The sequence below is a fragment of the Xyrauchen texanus genome, chromosome 44 (assembly GCF_025860055.1).
Source record: "Xyrauchen texanus isolate HMW12.3.18 chromosome 44, RBS_HiC_50CHRs, whole genome shotgun sequence".
Taxonomy (NCBI): Eukaryota; Metazoa; Chordata; class Actinopteri; order Cypriniformes; family Catostomidae; genus Xyrauchen; species Xyrauchen texanus.
The window spans coordinates 16,616,439-16,632,317 of NC_068319.1; the positions used below are offsets into that span (position 1 = coordinate 16,616,439).

A 15,879-nucleotide genomic window follows, 5' to 3' on the forward strand; every position below is an offset into this window, starting at 1 on the left:
GGAAAAATGGCATGCCCAAGGCTGAAATTAAATATACAAGTTGGAATGAGCCTGTACATTTAAGCAGTTTGAGGTTTTAATTGGAGAAAATGAGAAACTGCAAGAAATCTCCAAACGGTTCTACTTTGTTAGCATTATAAAAACCCCTGTGCAAAGCGATGTGGTTCTGACTTTAATTGCCAAATCTGAGCCGTTTCACAAGGTGTAACACTTCAACAGTATAATGTTATAATGCACATCCTTTACTTTCAACTGTTAGTATTTACTTATTTGCTTAGCATATTTTCTAGACTTCTGTACCTTTCATATCATATCTCTTCTGTACCTTTCATGTCTGTGGAAAAGCACGAAGGTGAAAGCACATTATGAAATGTTGCTCTGAATAAACGTATTAATAGGAATGTGGCTTCAATGACAAACAGGACAAATAACATGGGAAATGTGAAAAGATTCATTTATTAGGACAGTGAAAGCAGTTTGGTCGGAGTCAAAATAGCCTATTAACAGAACAACTGTTGGTACTTTGTGAGAAAGAGTTTTCTTAGAAACCTCTATACATGCCCAATAATTCTATCATTTACATTTTTCATAATTGTCAGTAAAATCTGGACAAACATGAATCATTTTAAGAATTTACATAACATTCATGCTTCATCTTTGTTCAAAGTCAACAATTCCCATTCATTTTCAGGCATGGAAACTATGTCTCAATAATGCAACATGGTCCTCTCAGAGTCTCAATTTAATCATTATACTCATCCTCATCCTCATCCTCACTGTCAATATCTTTTTCCTTCTCTTTCTCCTTTGGAGGAGCGACAGGAGGAAGATCCAGTCGGGCCCATGTCATTGGTTCTGCCTTCTTCAACACAACCTCAATTTTGTTGGCCACCATGTTCACCAAACTTTTACTGACATCAATTACCTTTATTAAAGAAAAAAAAAAGGGTAGCATTGGTAAATGGAAAACGGTGAAGGTGTTTTAGTTAGATGCTAAGCAGAGTTTTTCAATACTCACCCCCCACAAACTGATCAGCTGTTCAAATTCTTTCTCCCCTTCAAATATAATGTGAATTTTCAGCTGTGCAAGAAAAAAAAAAGCTTCTTTTAGTTTTGTTAGCATAGATTGTTAACTTTATAGGTGGCATGGCATTTTTTTAAATGATCAAATTATGAATATTTCCATTTAAAAATCAGAATCATGCTGTAATATTTTAATTTAAAAGAAATACATGAACATAACTAATGATACATAATAGCAGCACAAAATAAAACAGAAGTAATCCTGGTGTCATACCATAGTGCTGTTCCCCTCCACTGAGCTCAGCTCCGGTACAGAATGTTTGGCATAAATGGAAATTGTGACCTGACTTCCTGTTTGGTGCCAGTCAAACCTGCATGGTACAACCTTCTTTCCCTGTTCATAAAAATAGAAAATCATTACTCGATTAAAAACATTATTAGCATGTAATGGACTAATGAACAGACCTTGAACATTTTATTTGTTCATTCTGAAAGTTGATAGGAGCATTCTAGAACCCATCTGCTCTACTGAAGTGAGTAATTTCTACCTCACTTCACCAAAAAGAGTAACAAAAATAACCAAAACAATTTCCAAAAAGTTTTCCCGAATGATGTCATAATATAGTATACAGTAGCATTGATGTCAGCGGTGGCTAAAAAATTTGGAAGCACAAAATGCCTGAAATAAATTGCAGATATTTCAGTAATATAGCGGTATACCCTTAAAAATCTCAAGGTAGACACTGACCGTATCTTTCTTCTTCCACTGATGCTTTCCTCGGATACAGCCCTCCTGAGATAGAAACGTGTTGAAGTCTGAGGTTTTCCTCTTACAGCAGCTCCAATATTTCATCCTTTTAGAGAAAAGATAGTTCTTAATGTTACCTAAAAATTTAAAATTCTCTAATCATTTATTCACCCTCATGCTATCCCAGATATAATTGACTTACTTTCTCATGCACAACACAAAAAGCTTTTAGAATATCTCAGCTCTGTAGGTCCATACAATGCAGGTGAATGGTGACCAGAACTTTGACGGTATATAAAGCAGCATTAAAGTAATCCATTTGACTCCAGAGGTTTAATACATGTATTTGAAGTGATCCAATCACTTTGGGTGAAAAACAAATCAATATTTAAATCCACTTTAACTTTCAGAATGTGAAAGTGGAGATTTATAGTAAAAAAAGAACTTAAATATTGATCTGTTTCTCAGTCACACCTATCATATTGCTTCTGAAGAGAAGATATTTAACCACTGGAGTCAAATGGATTACTTTCATGTTGCCTTTATGTACGAGATATATACAGAGTCCACAAATGTGATGTATCAGAGATTTCTCCATCTACACTTTTCAGGTAATATTAAGCCTTGACTGGTAGCTAATTTACCCTTCATGGAAAATAGGTACACCAGCATGATACAAACACGTCTCATCATCACTGGCTGGTCCATTGAAAGTCTGAAAAACAATGATGAGAATAATTTTTTTTTATGATGGACTTATTGTTCTGTGGTATATAAGCAGAGATGTGGGCAGAACCATGAAGAACGATACCTTACTGCAGCCTCCATTCTTACAGGATGTCCCTATCTTAATTTCATCACTGTCCTCTTCTATAATACAGGAAAGAGGATAAAAAGCATCAGAATTAATGGATAGGATTGTATTCATTCCCAGGAGGAAATTTAGACATTGCTGCAGCAGACATAAATTAGACATTAGTAAATAACAATAAATACACAATTCATTAAAAAAAAATTATGAGAGAAAACAATAAGAGTGAACTATATTGTGCAAATAAATATTTGTTTTTAATTTTATTATGTTTAATAAATTACTCATATGTACACTTATTTTTCCTTTAAAATGTACATATGAGTAAAGTAAGGAGTAGTGTGTGCTTCATAAGACATGACCACATACAGGAAGCATTTGTTTCAGGCATATAACAAAAAAAGACATATAACATGGGTAATGGGGGGAATTCTTACCTTTTTTCTCCTGTGCACTATCCTCAGTTAATTTTAGCTTCTCTAAAGCTTGTTTCAGCGAAGGAGAGATCTTCTGTTGCAGTGTTGAGAATGGCTCATCTGGACTACATAGACGATAAAAATGGCCATGGTCAGTAATTTCTCTTTAGGAGATTGTGACATCAATGAAGGATTTGGCTGGTGGAATATTAATGAGAACACATTGTTCTCGATTTTAGATTTAATGCTGCATTACTTTACCTTCTAAAAATCGGAACTAATGAGTCGGAAAATAAAAAAGGGGGAAGGCTCTGTGCTCTTTAAATGTGCTTTTACCTTGGTCGCTGGATGGATTCCAGAGGTTTTGGTGCTCGGGTGATGCATTCATCAAACTTTGGTTTCAGATCATTCACGCTCTTATCCACAGAGGACTTCACCTCTGGTTTAACAGGCTCAACGGGCTTCTCTTGATTATGAGGGCCTTTCGTGCAACCCTAAAAGACAGTTTCATCCATAAAGATGGCAATTTATGACCCCTGAACTCCAGGCAGTTAAAATCAGATTAGGAAACATATGAAGGTACCTATGAAACAGGGTTCCCACACCTTTTGACCAATGCATTTCTGTGAACACAAAGATTTCAGCTCTATAGGTCCATACAATGCAAGTGAATGGTGACCAGACATTTGAAGCTCCAAAAATCACATAGAGAAGAATTAAAAGTAATCCATAAGACTTCAGTGGTTAAATATATATCTTCAGAAGCAATATGATAGGTGTGGGTGAACAACAGATAAATATTAAATCCTTTTTTACTCTAAATCTCCAAATGTTCATCTGAAAGTCACATGTGGTGCCTGTTTAGTTTCTCTTTCACATCTGAAAGTGAAAGTGGAGATTTAGGGTTAAAAAATTATATAAATATTGATCTGTTTCTCACCAACACCTATCACTTTGCTTCTTAAAATATGGATTTAACCACTAGAGTCGTATGGATTACTTTTATGCTGCCTTTATGTAATAGGAGCTTCAAATGTCTGGTCACCATTCACTTGCATTGTATGGACCCACAGAGCAGAAAAAACTTCTAAAAATCTTTGTTTGTGTTCAGCAGAAGAAAGCAAGTCATACACATCTGGGATGGCATGAGAGTCAGTAAATGATGACAATTTTAGGGTGAACTATCCCTGTAAGCATTTAAAAAGAATCATTTTAAATAGATGGCACTCCTGAAGGGCAATTTGCATTCAAATACATTAAAGTTGAGCATAACTAAACAAACGCATTTTTGCTGTAGAATTGACTTTCCATTTCCAACAACATTTCCATGATGTTTCCGAGTCTGAAAATCACCCTTTTAAAATTCACTGATATTTCTAGGTTTTCCATGACTGTGGGAAGCCTGATACAAACATGTATTCTGTCTCATTTCCGATGCGATGTAGCACTTACAGCAATACTGAGGAAATCTGAAAAGTCAGTTGTTCGTCTCTTGCAGCAAGACCAACCCTGGGAAGCAATGCAGGACACTAAAGGTTAACCACTAAGTAATGGCAACAAGTAACAATTGCAGGGTTATATTTCCCATTAAAAATTCAACTGATCTTCTCACATCTCCATACCTTCAATGCATCATGAAACACTGGCACTCCAGGATGGTATGTGCATGCATCTGTGTTGAAGAAGAGACTGATAAAGTCAAATGTAATATTACATCTCTATGGTCACGTGTTTGTGTAGATCAAGTCTAATGCGCACTATGATTTAAAAAGGCATTCATAATATTGGAATAAAGTCAGCTATGCCACCAACTTTGAGAAGTTTATACAGAAATTGCGTGTTGATAAACCAATTAAAACCAAAATAATGTTAATTTACCTGAAAACATAAAAAGCTAAATATAAACCTGTGCTATTCAAGAAGCATCATTCAAATATATTAGATAACATTTAAATACAATTAATACAAGGCTATTATGAAAGGGTGTCAAATGTAATACATATAACATGTTTATTACCAAATGTAAACAAAATATACGGTATTAAATACAATTGTCTTTCTTGTCTCATTCACCTTGCTATCTTCCATAGCAACCCGGTTCACGTTTGTTACTAAAGCCTTACCATCTAAATTCTTCTCCGGATCAAAACGTTGTCCACATCCCTTGTTGTAGCAAAGCACAGACATGATGTTCGACAAAAGTGCAAACGGATATTTTTAAAACGTGGCCAAGTAGTGCGGGAATGATCCAAAGTCTTGACTAGCTCACTCGCTGCTGCCTGTTTCCCGTCGTGAGGCCCCTTCCGGCATGTTTCGTGAATTTCCGTAAGTTGCCGTTCGCAGTTTCGGCTCTGCTCGTGTCATTTCGACGGATCTCGAAAATTCCTCGGAAATAGTTGGAACGATAGGAACACAGAGCCCAATAACTTACATATGGAAATTAATGAGAATGAAGATGAAGCTTGCTCAATACATCAGCAAACCATCACGTGAAGAAAGAAAGTCTCCGTTTTATTCCAGAAAATTTTATAAAACAGTTTCTTAACATGAATGTATTATTTTGATATTAAAATTACAATAATCACGTGTTTAAACGACATTAAAAATAACATCAGTATTATTTGCGCTCTTTTAGCCTAACTATTTCACATGTAGTTTACTTTTATCTAAGGTTTATGTAAGATCATGTTTATGTATTAGACCATATTGTTATTTTGGGGCATAAGCAAGCAACCAAACCCCAGTTTGCGTTTGCGCATTCACGGGATAATGCTCCCTCGTGAGCGCGCTGTAGGCGGTGCGCGCGGCACTGATTACAGTCACTGAGTGGCAGCGTAGTTCTGTATGGCTAACAAGTGAAGCGTGTAGTTTCAGAGAGAGGGTTCTTGGATATCTGCAGCGCAGAAATTTTCTTCTCTCTCAGCCAGAGGTAAGAGCTAATTCATATATTTTTGACACACTAGCAGAGAACGAACACTCAATCTAATGGCACAATTTAAAGTTTAATTTGATTACAAGCGCATGATTAACGGAGACTCGTGAACAGACACATTTATCAATGAAAAGTTATTTACTCTCAAAATACAGCTAAACGTTAGATATGTAATGTCAGAAAGCTTTAAGAACTGTAGACTTAGTGCAAATTCACATTTAGTCGAATTTTCTGCTGTTGCACATCACTTTCAAGACTATTTTATTGTTACTTGTTGTAACAGTTTAAGTTTATGTCTAAAATAGATCATTTTAGATTAAACTTAATAAATAAATAAGCAAATACCTGACTGGCCCTGTGCTCAGTAATACCCTTTCACAAAGCATTGACAAGCCAGTTAAATGGCAATCACACTGCAAGAATGATAACAGCACAAAGAGCTCAAATGCAGGTTCATCAGCAAAGACCTATTTTAGACATAAACTTCAACTGTTACAGCAAGTAACAATAAAAAAGTCTTGAAAGTGTTGTATAACAGCAGGAAATTTGACTAAATATGAACTGGCATCAAGAGAGGGCTAGTAACTAAATAACTGCCATCACATTTATTTGACAGATAGCCTAATGTCTTTGTGAGATGAATGTGTGCATTGAAATGGTTTACTGCATATATCTCTCATTTGCAGGGTGACTGGATGATGACATGGCTATAAACGGCTGCCCTGGGGGCAGGATGAGGATCCATCTCACCAGTTTCTCCTTATTGCTCCTCCACTTTCTACCCTGTTGTGGGCAACAGCAGGAGCCAGGGTCCTCCTTTCAATTTACCAGTTCTGTGTACAATGCCACCATTTATGAGAACATTAGGAGTGAGGTTAAAATGGGTATTGTGCTACCTACGATGGGTTCCTGTGACATTAAGTATTGCATTGAATCTGGAGATGCTGAGGGGCTGTTTCAGGCTGAGGAATTTGTTTTGGGAGACTTTTGCTTTCTCCGCATACGAACCAATGGTGGTAGTGCTGCCATGCTGAATCGAGAAGTTCAGGATAATTATTCATTTACTGTCAGGGCTACTGGCAGAGGCGGGATGGAGGATTCTGTGAGAGTCATTGTGCTAGTCATGGACATGAATGACCTCCAACCATTATTCTCTCCAACTTCCTATAGCATTAATGTTCCAGAGAGTACTCCATTGGGGGCGAGTGTTGCTCAGGTGATGGCCACTGATGCAGACATTGGCTCCAATGGCGAGTTTTACTATTTCTTTAAAGAAGATGTGGAGGAGTTCGCTGTCCATCCAACCAGTGTGGTGATATCTCTCACAGGCAGGCCCAATGCAGACAAGACCAGTAGATTTGACCTTGAGGTTTTTGCAGTTGATCGTGGCATGAAGGTTTATGGAAATAATGGCATAAGCAGCACAGCCAAGCTAGTAATTACTGTTGTGCGTATCAATGGGTATGCACCAACACTGATGGCAGTTGCGCTTTTCCCTTCATTAACAGACAAAGAGCCAGTTTACGCTGTCGTTACTGTTGAAGATTTGGATGAGGGATCTAATGGAGAAATCGAGTGGGTTGAAATAATCACAGGTGATCAACAGGAGCAGTTTGTCCTTGAGAGAGCACCGCTTGGAAATGAGTACAAGCTGAAGATGTCTGAACCAGTCAACTGGGATAAATTTCCATATGGCTGCAATCTGACTTTTCAAGCCAGAGACAGAGGAACGCCACCAAGGCTCTCCAACTCTCAGACCGTTCAGCTCTTGGTGAAAAAAACCCACAGTCTGTGCAGGTGAGTTTTGAAAAGGAACTTTACAAAGCCACGTTAAATGAGATTGCACCACCAGGGACCATTATAGAGACTGTTAGGATCTCTCCAAGGCCGCTGACTGTCAGCTACATCCTAAGTCTGTCTTCAGACTCAATTTATTTTCTCATTAATCCATTGTCTGGTGTCATCTCAACAGTGCAACCGTTTACCTCGAAAAGCCAGGAGCTCTTCGAACTAGAGGTGTTTGAGGCAGTGAGTGGCATGATAGCAAAAGTACAAATCACTCTTGAGGATGCCAATGACAACACCCCGATATTTACCAGTACATCTTATGAAGTGTTTGTCAATGAGAGCATGGCTGTTGGTACTGTAATTCTCACAATAATGGCTGTGGATGATGATAAAGGTGAGAATGGGTGTGTAACGTACAGCATAGCCAGCCTTCAGCCCCTTCCCTTCCTTATCGATCAAAATACAGGAGAGCTGAGAACATCCAAGGAACTGGATTTTGAATCATCTTTGGAGATATACACGTTTGCAGTCCGAGCTTCTGACTGGGGCTCACCTTACAGACGAGAAAGTGAAGTCAATGTCACGGTGCAAGTGTTGAACATTAATGACAACCAACCCCTTTTTGAGCGTGTTTCATGTAAAGGTACAGTAGGACAAGATTTTCCTGTAGGAAAGACAATCATTACCATGTCTGCCATTGATATAGATGAGCTTGGGTTGGTTAAATATAAAATTCTGTCTGGAAATGAACAAGATTTCTTTAATCTCAACCCTGACTCGGGGATGTTGTCAGTAAGAAGACCCCTTACTCGGATGAGTGTAAAGGATACATTTTGCTTAAAGATAGCTGCATCAGATGGCGATCTGCTCTCTGAACCCACTTTTGTAAATATATCATTGGACAGAGGTAGAACACCACCAAGGAGCTTCAATTGCCAAGACACAAATGTTATGCAGAAGTTAACAGAGAAACTTCTCAAAAAGCCTCTGCTGTTAGAAAATTCAAAGTGGAGGAAGGCTACACAGATCTGTTCTCTCTAAATAGACAGACACCACAGTTTGAATCCTTTCCCTCAGATATTATAGTCCGTGAAGATATGCCCGTGGGAGCCAGTGTGCTTCAAGTGAACACAAATGATGCCGACGCGGGTTTCAACGGTCACGTCCTGCATGCCATATCAGATGGGAACAGTGACAACCATTTCAATATTAACTTGGAAAGTGGCCTAATTTACATCTATCAGCCTTTGGACCGTGAAACATCCGACCGGTACCTCCTCAACATAACGGTGTACGACTTGGGCCTTCCACAGAGATCTAGCTGGAGATTTTTGACGGTTAACATTGAAGATGTGAATGATAACAGCCCAACATTCTCTCGAGAGAGCTATAATGCTGTTGTACCAGAGAACGCCGCCATTAGCACTGAAGTGATTCAGGTCACAGCCTCAGATGATGATCTCGGACTGAACGGAGAAATCTCATATACCTTGTTAACGAAAACCCCTCTGTTTACCATTAACAGTGAGACTGGCTCTGTTTATGTGTCGAGTCAATTGGACAGGGAGTCCATCTCGGATATCACCCTCAAAATTCAGGCTAGTGACAAGGCAGAACAAGGGAATCTGATGTTTTCAGAGACCACACTAAGAGTCTACATAGAGGATGTAAATGACTGTGCCCCTACGTTTATTCCAAGGAGCTACAGTAGCCGTTTGTTGGAAGACCTTCCTGTAGGGACCGTTATAGCTTGGATGCAAACACAAGACCCTGATATTGGATCTAGTGGATGGGTGAGATACTCCCTCCCCAATGACTTCAATGGAACATTCAAGATCCATGCTGAAAATGGAGCCATTAAGGTGGCCAAGGACCTGGACTATGAGAAGCAACAATTCTATAGTCTTTCAGTGGTAGCAGAGGATTTGGGTTTTCCAGTCAATCTTCGCTCCGAGTCTTATCTAGAAGTGGAAGTCATCGATGTTAATGAAAACCTCAACGAGCCCTACTTCACCGAATTCGCAGTGAGGGGCACAGTGTAGGAAAACGCTCGTCATGGAACAAGTGTTCTCCAAGTGACTGCTATGGATGATGACAAGGGCCGAGATGGAGTCATCAGATACTCCATTAAAGCTAAAAGTGGCCTCGGAAGTTTCTCTATTGATGAAGAAACAGGTAATATCAAAGTGTATTTAAACCTTTTGTTTGTGGGTTAATGACTAGATGCTAATTTTAAAATAACCCTGAGAACACTTCTTGATATTCTTGACTCAAAAATTAATGATATTTGTAAAAATAAAAAACTTTTCACCCTGATTATTTGATACACTATCATGTATTCAAGTCCAAGAAAAATATTGTAACATCTTTTACTTGATGGTTACACCACATGACATTTTTAAAATCATTATATTTACAGTGCATCCGTAAAGTATTCAGAGCACTTCACTTTTGTTATGTTACAGCCTTATTATAAAATTGATTAAATTCATTATTTTCCTCAAAATTCTACAAACAATACCCCATAATGACAACGTGAAAGAAGTTTGTTTGAAATCTTTGCAAACGTCAAAGCAGGGTATTCCTCTCTATTTCGGGATAGCCGGTGCGCAAATGTCATTCACTATAGAAACAGTGATGACCTCCACCATTTTAAACAGTATGTATCCAATGTGGAAACTCAATGAGCGTAGGGCTGGGCGATAAAACGATATCAATATATATCACGGTAAAGAAAATCTACGATAAGCTTTTGAGGAATTTTCTATATATACTGCGTGTCGCTAAAACACAAGCAGTTCGGCTTTCTCAGGCTGCGTTTCCACTGAGGTGGACGAAATCAGCTTAAAGGCGCTCACAGCTCTAGGTGAGAGCTTGCTCCACACTGCTGTCAATCCTACGATCCACCTTGGGAGCATGATGCTCGGCTTTCATAGGAATGAATTGAAAACACTCTCAGATTCGCTCCCAAAGCACCAGTTGTAACGTAGGGTCAGACTGGATGAACTTGCTAATGCTAGCTGCCTTACTAACGATTAGGCTATGTCGGACACCGGATTGATTCCGTCCGCACCACAAGACTTCATGACAACGGTTGCGGCCTGTCATTGTCTCTTGTGAAGAGCGAGACAGAACAACAGTGATGTGGACAACAGCTCTGATCTTTCTGCGCTGTAATCTTGAATATTGTTCTCTAGCACCAAACATTGTCTCTTTTCCCTGCATGTGTGTAGACATGAAGCGCCTCATAATTTAGCGTGGTTTCAAAGCACCTTTTAGACCAAAACGTTTTCCCTTCTAAATGTATATTTATTAATCGGCATGTTATGAGCCTTTAATAATAAACAAATTGATTTCTGTTCTAATTTTGTGAAAATTAATTAGATGTCTAGAATGGATAAGGAAAGACTAAAATTACTAGTTGGTAGACTAGTCTCTCACTTTAATGAAAATATACAAATGTTTTTTAAATTAAAAAAAACCTTTTTCAAAATTTTCTCTCGGGACACCCCTGAACCCACATTCAGCATCATTCCACAGTCACAAGGGCTTCTATGCCCCATACTTTGGTATCTGAATCTAAAGAAATATAAAAAATATTTCATTTTAATGTAAAAAATATTCCAATAAATACTGGACTGCTGTCACTATGCTATAGAACAAACAGATGATCTTTTAACATTCATTTTCAATTGATAAACAGTAAAATATTTGAATATTTTGGTAAAAGAGCCAACAGATCCCATTGCTTTGGCAATCTCTTTACCCCCTGTGCAGTTTTGTAAAGTATATTTTGACTGTTTGGAATAAATTTTTTCTTCTTTTCTTCCGTCAACTTTAAATAAAAAAAAGTGCAATGTGTAATATCGATATCGAACAACAGTCATTGTTTACATAAATAAACAATGACTAAAGGTTTCACTTTATGTCACCAACTGGCTCATATTACACATAAAAATGATATTTTGCCACCACCTGCTGTCTAACTGTGTAATTTCAAAAATAAAGAAAGTAACTCCTAACACATGCACTACGCTTACACTTTAGTTTAGAACAGCACGAACACAAGTGGAGAGATACACACCGTGAAGTGTCCGAGTGTTGAGGCTGTCACACCATCAGTGCTCATGGAACGTCTCTTGTCCAATCAGATTCGTGGACCGGAACTAACTGTGGTTTTATATGTGTGTGTGTGTGTGTGTGTGTGTATATATATATATATATACACACACACACACATATATATATATAAAACCAGTCGATGAGATGCTCAAGCAATCATACAATAAACTGTGAAATTATGCCCTGACACTTTTACTGCAGTATGCTGACTGAATGTTATTTAAAGGTCACTGCAACATTATTTGTCTTGGCAACATATTTGTGCTTTGGGTTCACAATTGCCTCTGAAATTGCCACTGCCAAAGCATACCACTGACCTAGAAAGGCGAGACTTAACCTCTGTGTAGTTTGAAGCAGTGCTCTTTGAAGTCATTCTGTGATTTTCACAGTCTTTCAAAATCTTTGAGTGAGGCCCGGTGTTCTGGCTCAGCCAACAAAAAATTGCTAAAAATGCTCAGTTACTTCGATGACTTCTTGTAGGGTTTCAGCTTCACTATGAATTTCAGCTAATGACTATTGATTATAGAACTACAACGGGGCAGTGGGTAATGTAACTGTGTTCCTCCATTTACATGTCAGCTAATTAGGCTGAGCCTGTTAATCAGCGCACTGTTTAAACTAAGCGAGTTGTGCCTGTTTGTGCCAGATCCTCAAATGAGCATGGATTTTCCAAAGAGAATTGAAAACCCTACCAGCGGCAATAGACAACTTGTGTAGGGACGGAGACATGAGTATGCGAGTAGTCTTTCATCTTCAAAGTAAAACCTCTAGGACAAATGAGGACAGTGGCATTGGCTCTGCACCCACAATGCATCCGCCTACCAACATCCATTTAGCTGCCATGTTGAGTGGTGTGATATAAGTCCTTGTCATTGTCACTGGACTTTTCAGATGATTGAAAGTGGGCAGTTCATGTATTATTCTCAGATACGAGCCGAAATCAAAGCCCCTTGATCCTGGGCCCCAGTGGAGATGTGTTGGAGTTTAAGTTCTGTATATGTTGAGTGATTTTGATATAGGAAATCTCTCTGCTCAAATGCAAGAGTGAACTAAAAAGGCTGGTGGGATTTATGAAGGCCTTATCGGCAGAGCGCTGCTTTGAGCAGGCATTGGTATTCCTGCCCACACTTTGGGAAATAAATCAGAGTGCACTCTCGCTCAGATGCCTGTCGAGAAACAAGTTCAGCTCTAATTTGCCTCTGAGATTTGGCCTCTTTTTCTCCAGAGTCAGGTTAAGTTCTTTATGTCAAAATCTCTCAGACACCTGTGCAAAACACCTCTTGTGTTACACATCCCCACACACCCAACAAGTGAGATGTTTTCCTTTTAGCTTTTTGAAATATAACATGTTTTTTTGGAGAATATGGGAGTAGAGGATCTTTACCACAAGCCCACTTCCACTTATAGACTTCTTGAACTTTGATTGTAATTCAGGGGAGATTCAAGTATTTTTCTCTTTTGATGCCTGCGAGGAATTTAAAGGAATCTCCCTCTCTCTCCCTCTCCCTCCCCAGAACAAAGATGTAGATCTGAATGAAGCCGAATGAAAAGGACAAGGAAAAGATTTATGCTGCGAGTAAAATGCTTTTATCAGCATGTAGAAAGGCCTGATGCTTGTAAACTCATCCTGATCATTCAAGACGCTTGGCATGAAAAGAACTGCCCTTGATCTTGCTAACTAACATGACAGATGAGTTGGAGTTTTTTGTTAGTTTCACTTGCTTACTTGCTGAATGCATGTCATTTTTTACATCTTATGATGTAAAAAGTATATACTGTATACATTTTTTGCTGAATATTACATTAAAATGGTGGGACCAAATGTAATGAATATTAGGAAATTACATTATAGATACCATTTTATTGGAACAATATAACACCCCGTTACATGTTTAAACTGATATTTTCTATATTTTGTAAGTTCGAAGAGGATAATTGAGGACTCTTTGTGATATTACCATCCTCAAAAATCATCCTTTTAAGTTTTTCACAGGTGAAGGACACTGCACTGCAATTTTATGCTTTCTAGCACTGTAAGCAGTCCTTGATGTTGAAGATATGCACCTGTTGGATGACATTCATGAATAAGGATAAATGATAAAAGCAATGGCTTTTAAAGCAAAAGTGGTAGATGCATTTGGCTCTCTGTATTCAATCAGTGGCTTGAGATACACAATCAACTGAAAGCCAAATTGAAAAACTGAACTCAACTGAATTGCAGCATGTCAAAAGCCTTAATCATTTGCATTGCTCCAGTCATTTTTGCACCAGGAATTTAGTTTTTCATGTTTAAATGCTTTGCAAAATCAGACACTTAGTAGAATTCTGTGTCTTGTTAATTAAAGCAGGGACAGGCCTAGTGTTTTGTAGGAAGTTCTGAGACTCGGCATTAGAACCTGTCGGATTCCGGGCTTATCCATTTTTCAAAACAACTTCAGCATCAAAGCTTGAATCTTAAAATCTAAACTTTGCTGAAAACACATTTAGTCTATAGAGTCCTAGACAGCGTTGAAACCTTGCATCATTTGTTTATGCAATATTCCGTATTTCTGATGCATGTGAGACTGATCTAACTTATCAATGTATGGATGTATAAACGCTGAGCACTCCTTAGTGTAAGCCTTAATTGATTCGGTGACCTACAAATTTGCAGCACTTTGGATAAAAGAGTTTTGAACAAGATGGGGGCGTGTAATGTGATTTGATGACAATTCACGTTTTGTTCCCGCACCCAGGTTAAATAGTTCTCTTGTGTCAAGTGTTTTGAGGAGATTATTTTTAAAGTCTTGGCAAATTTCAAAGGTTGTTTACTCCTAGAAAACTCAGCAGGACAAGCCAAGTTTCCTGTATTCCCATAGTTGCAAGATGGGTATGTATTAAGAGTGCATTTGTATGGATTTCAGTCTGAACTGCACCCGAATTTACTCTTATTGCAGTATAAAAAAATCTAGCATGCTTAAAAGCTGGAGAAACTGCTCATTATGGAACCTTTCCATCCATCAAACACACTTTAGCTGAAATTATCTACATGAAATCCTGCAAAGTGGTACACTCGCACTGATTTAAGTACTTGAACCATATTACTTATTAAGGGAATGATTCTGTGCTCCATCTACTTTGTGTGTGTGTTTTTCCTGTTCTTTCTTCCCGACTATTCTGTTTAATCGGTTGAATAAGTTAAATAAAAGAAAGTATTTATTTATTTATTTCTGAAGGCAGGGAATAATTAATAATATATTTAAGGATGAACACTCATCATGCACCAAATATGAGGAAAATTTGGAGAGGAAATAAAATAGTGTCTGATAACATTATATGGAACTAAAGCATAATATGGGGTTTAAATTGAACTTAAGTTGAAATGAAGGCCCCATCCACATTAATATGTTTTCATTTGAATATGCATTAATGTATGCTTCTCATTCACACTAGAATGGCTAGATATTTTAAAATGCTCTCCATAACCACTTTTGAAAATGATGATGTTGAGACTTGACAGGATGACCCTCTCTGATGTATATAATGTGCACAATTCAAGTGAACTGGTATTTTTTCAGCATCTCATGCAGATGTGCCACATTTTTTAAGATGTGTCAAATTAAAAGGATTAAACGTCAAAGACACTCTGTTCTTGCACGTGTCTAGAATTTTTACAGAAATAGTTCACCCAAAAATGTTAATTCTATCATCATTTACTCACCCACATGCCATCCCAGATGTTTATGACTTTCTTTCTTCTGTTGAACACCAACAAATATTTTTAGAATTATATCTCTGCACAATGCAAGTGATGGGGTAGCAACATTTTGAAGCTTCAAAAAGCACATGAAGACGTCATAAAAGTAATTCATAAGACTCCAATGGTTAAATCAATATCTCTAGAAGTGATGTGATGTGATCGGTGTAGGTGAGAAACACCCCTACCTTTTTTTACTATAAATTGGGGCGGCTGTGGCTCAGGTGGTAGAGTGGGTTGGCCACTAATCGCAGGGTTGGTGATTCCTGTCCAACATGACTCCACATGCCGAAGTGTCCTGGG

General features: G+C 38.1%; 1 protein-coding gene and 1 pseudogene across 1 annotated transcript; one reads left to right on the plus strand and one right to left on the minus strand.

The window, feature by feature from the left end:
* Positions 1-439: 439 nt before the first annotated feature.
* Positions 440-5,298, minus strand: LOC127636731 (cysteine and histidine-rich domain-containing protein 1). Its single transcript, XM_052117426.1, has 11 exons — positions 5,122-5,298; positions 4,621-4,670; positions 4,451-4,507; positions 3,335-3,492; positions 3,020-3,123; positions 2,583-2,641; positions 2,416-2,486; positions 1,772-1,877; positions 1,298-1,417; positions 1,019-1,081; positions 440-925 (listed from the first exon to the last, which is right to left on the minus strand). The coding sequence occupies exons 1-11, from the start codon at positions 5,183-5,185 to the stop codon at positions 743-745; spliced, it is 1,035 nt and encodes a 344-aa protein (XP_051973386.1). The 5' UTR covers positions 5,186-5,298; the 3' UTR covers positions 440-742.
* Positions 5,299-6,633: 1,335 nt separating this feature from the next.
* Positions 6,634-15,879, plus strand: part of LOC127636377 (protocadherin Fat 3-like) — a 32,142-nt pseudogene continuing 22,896 nt past the window's right edge.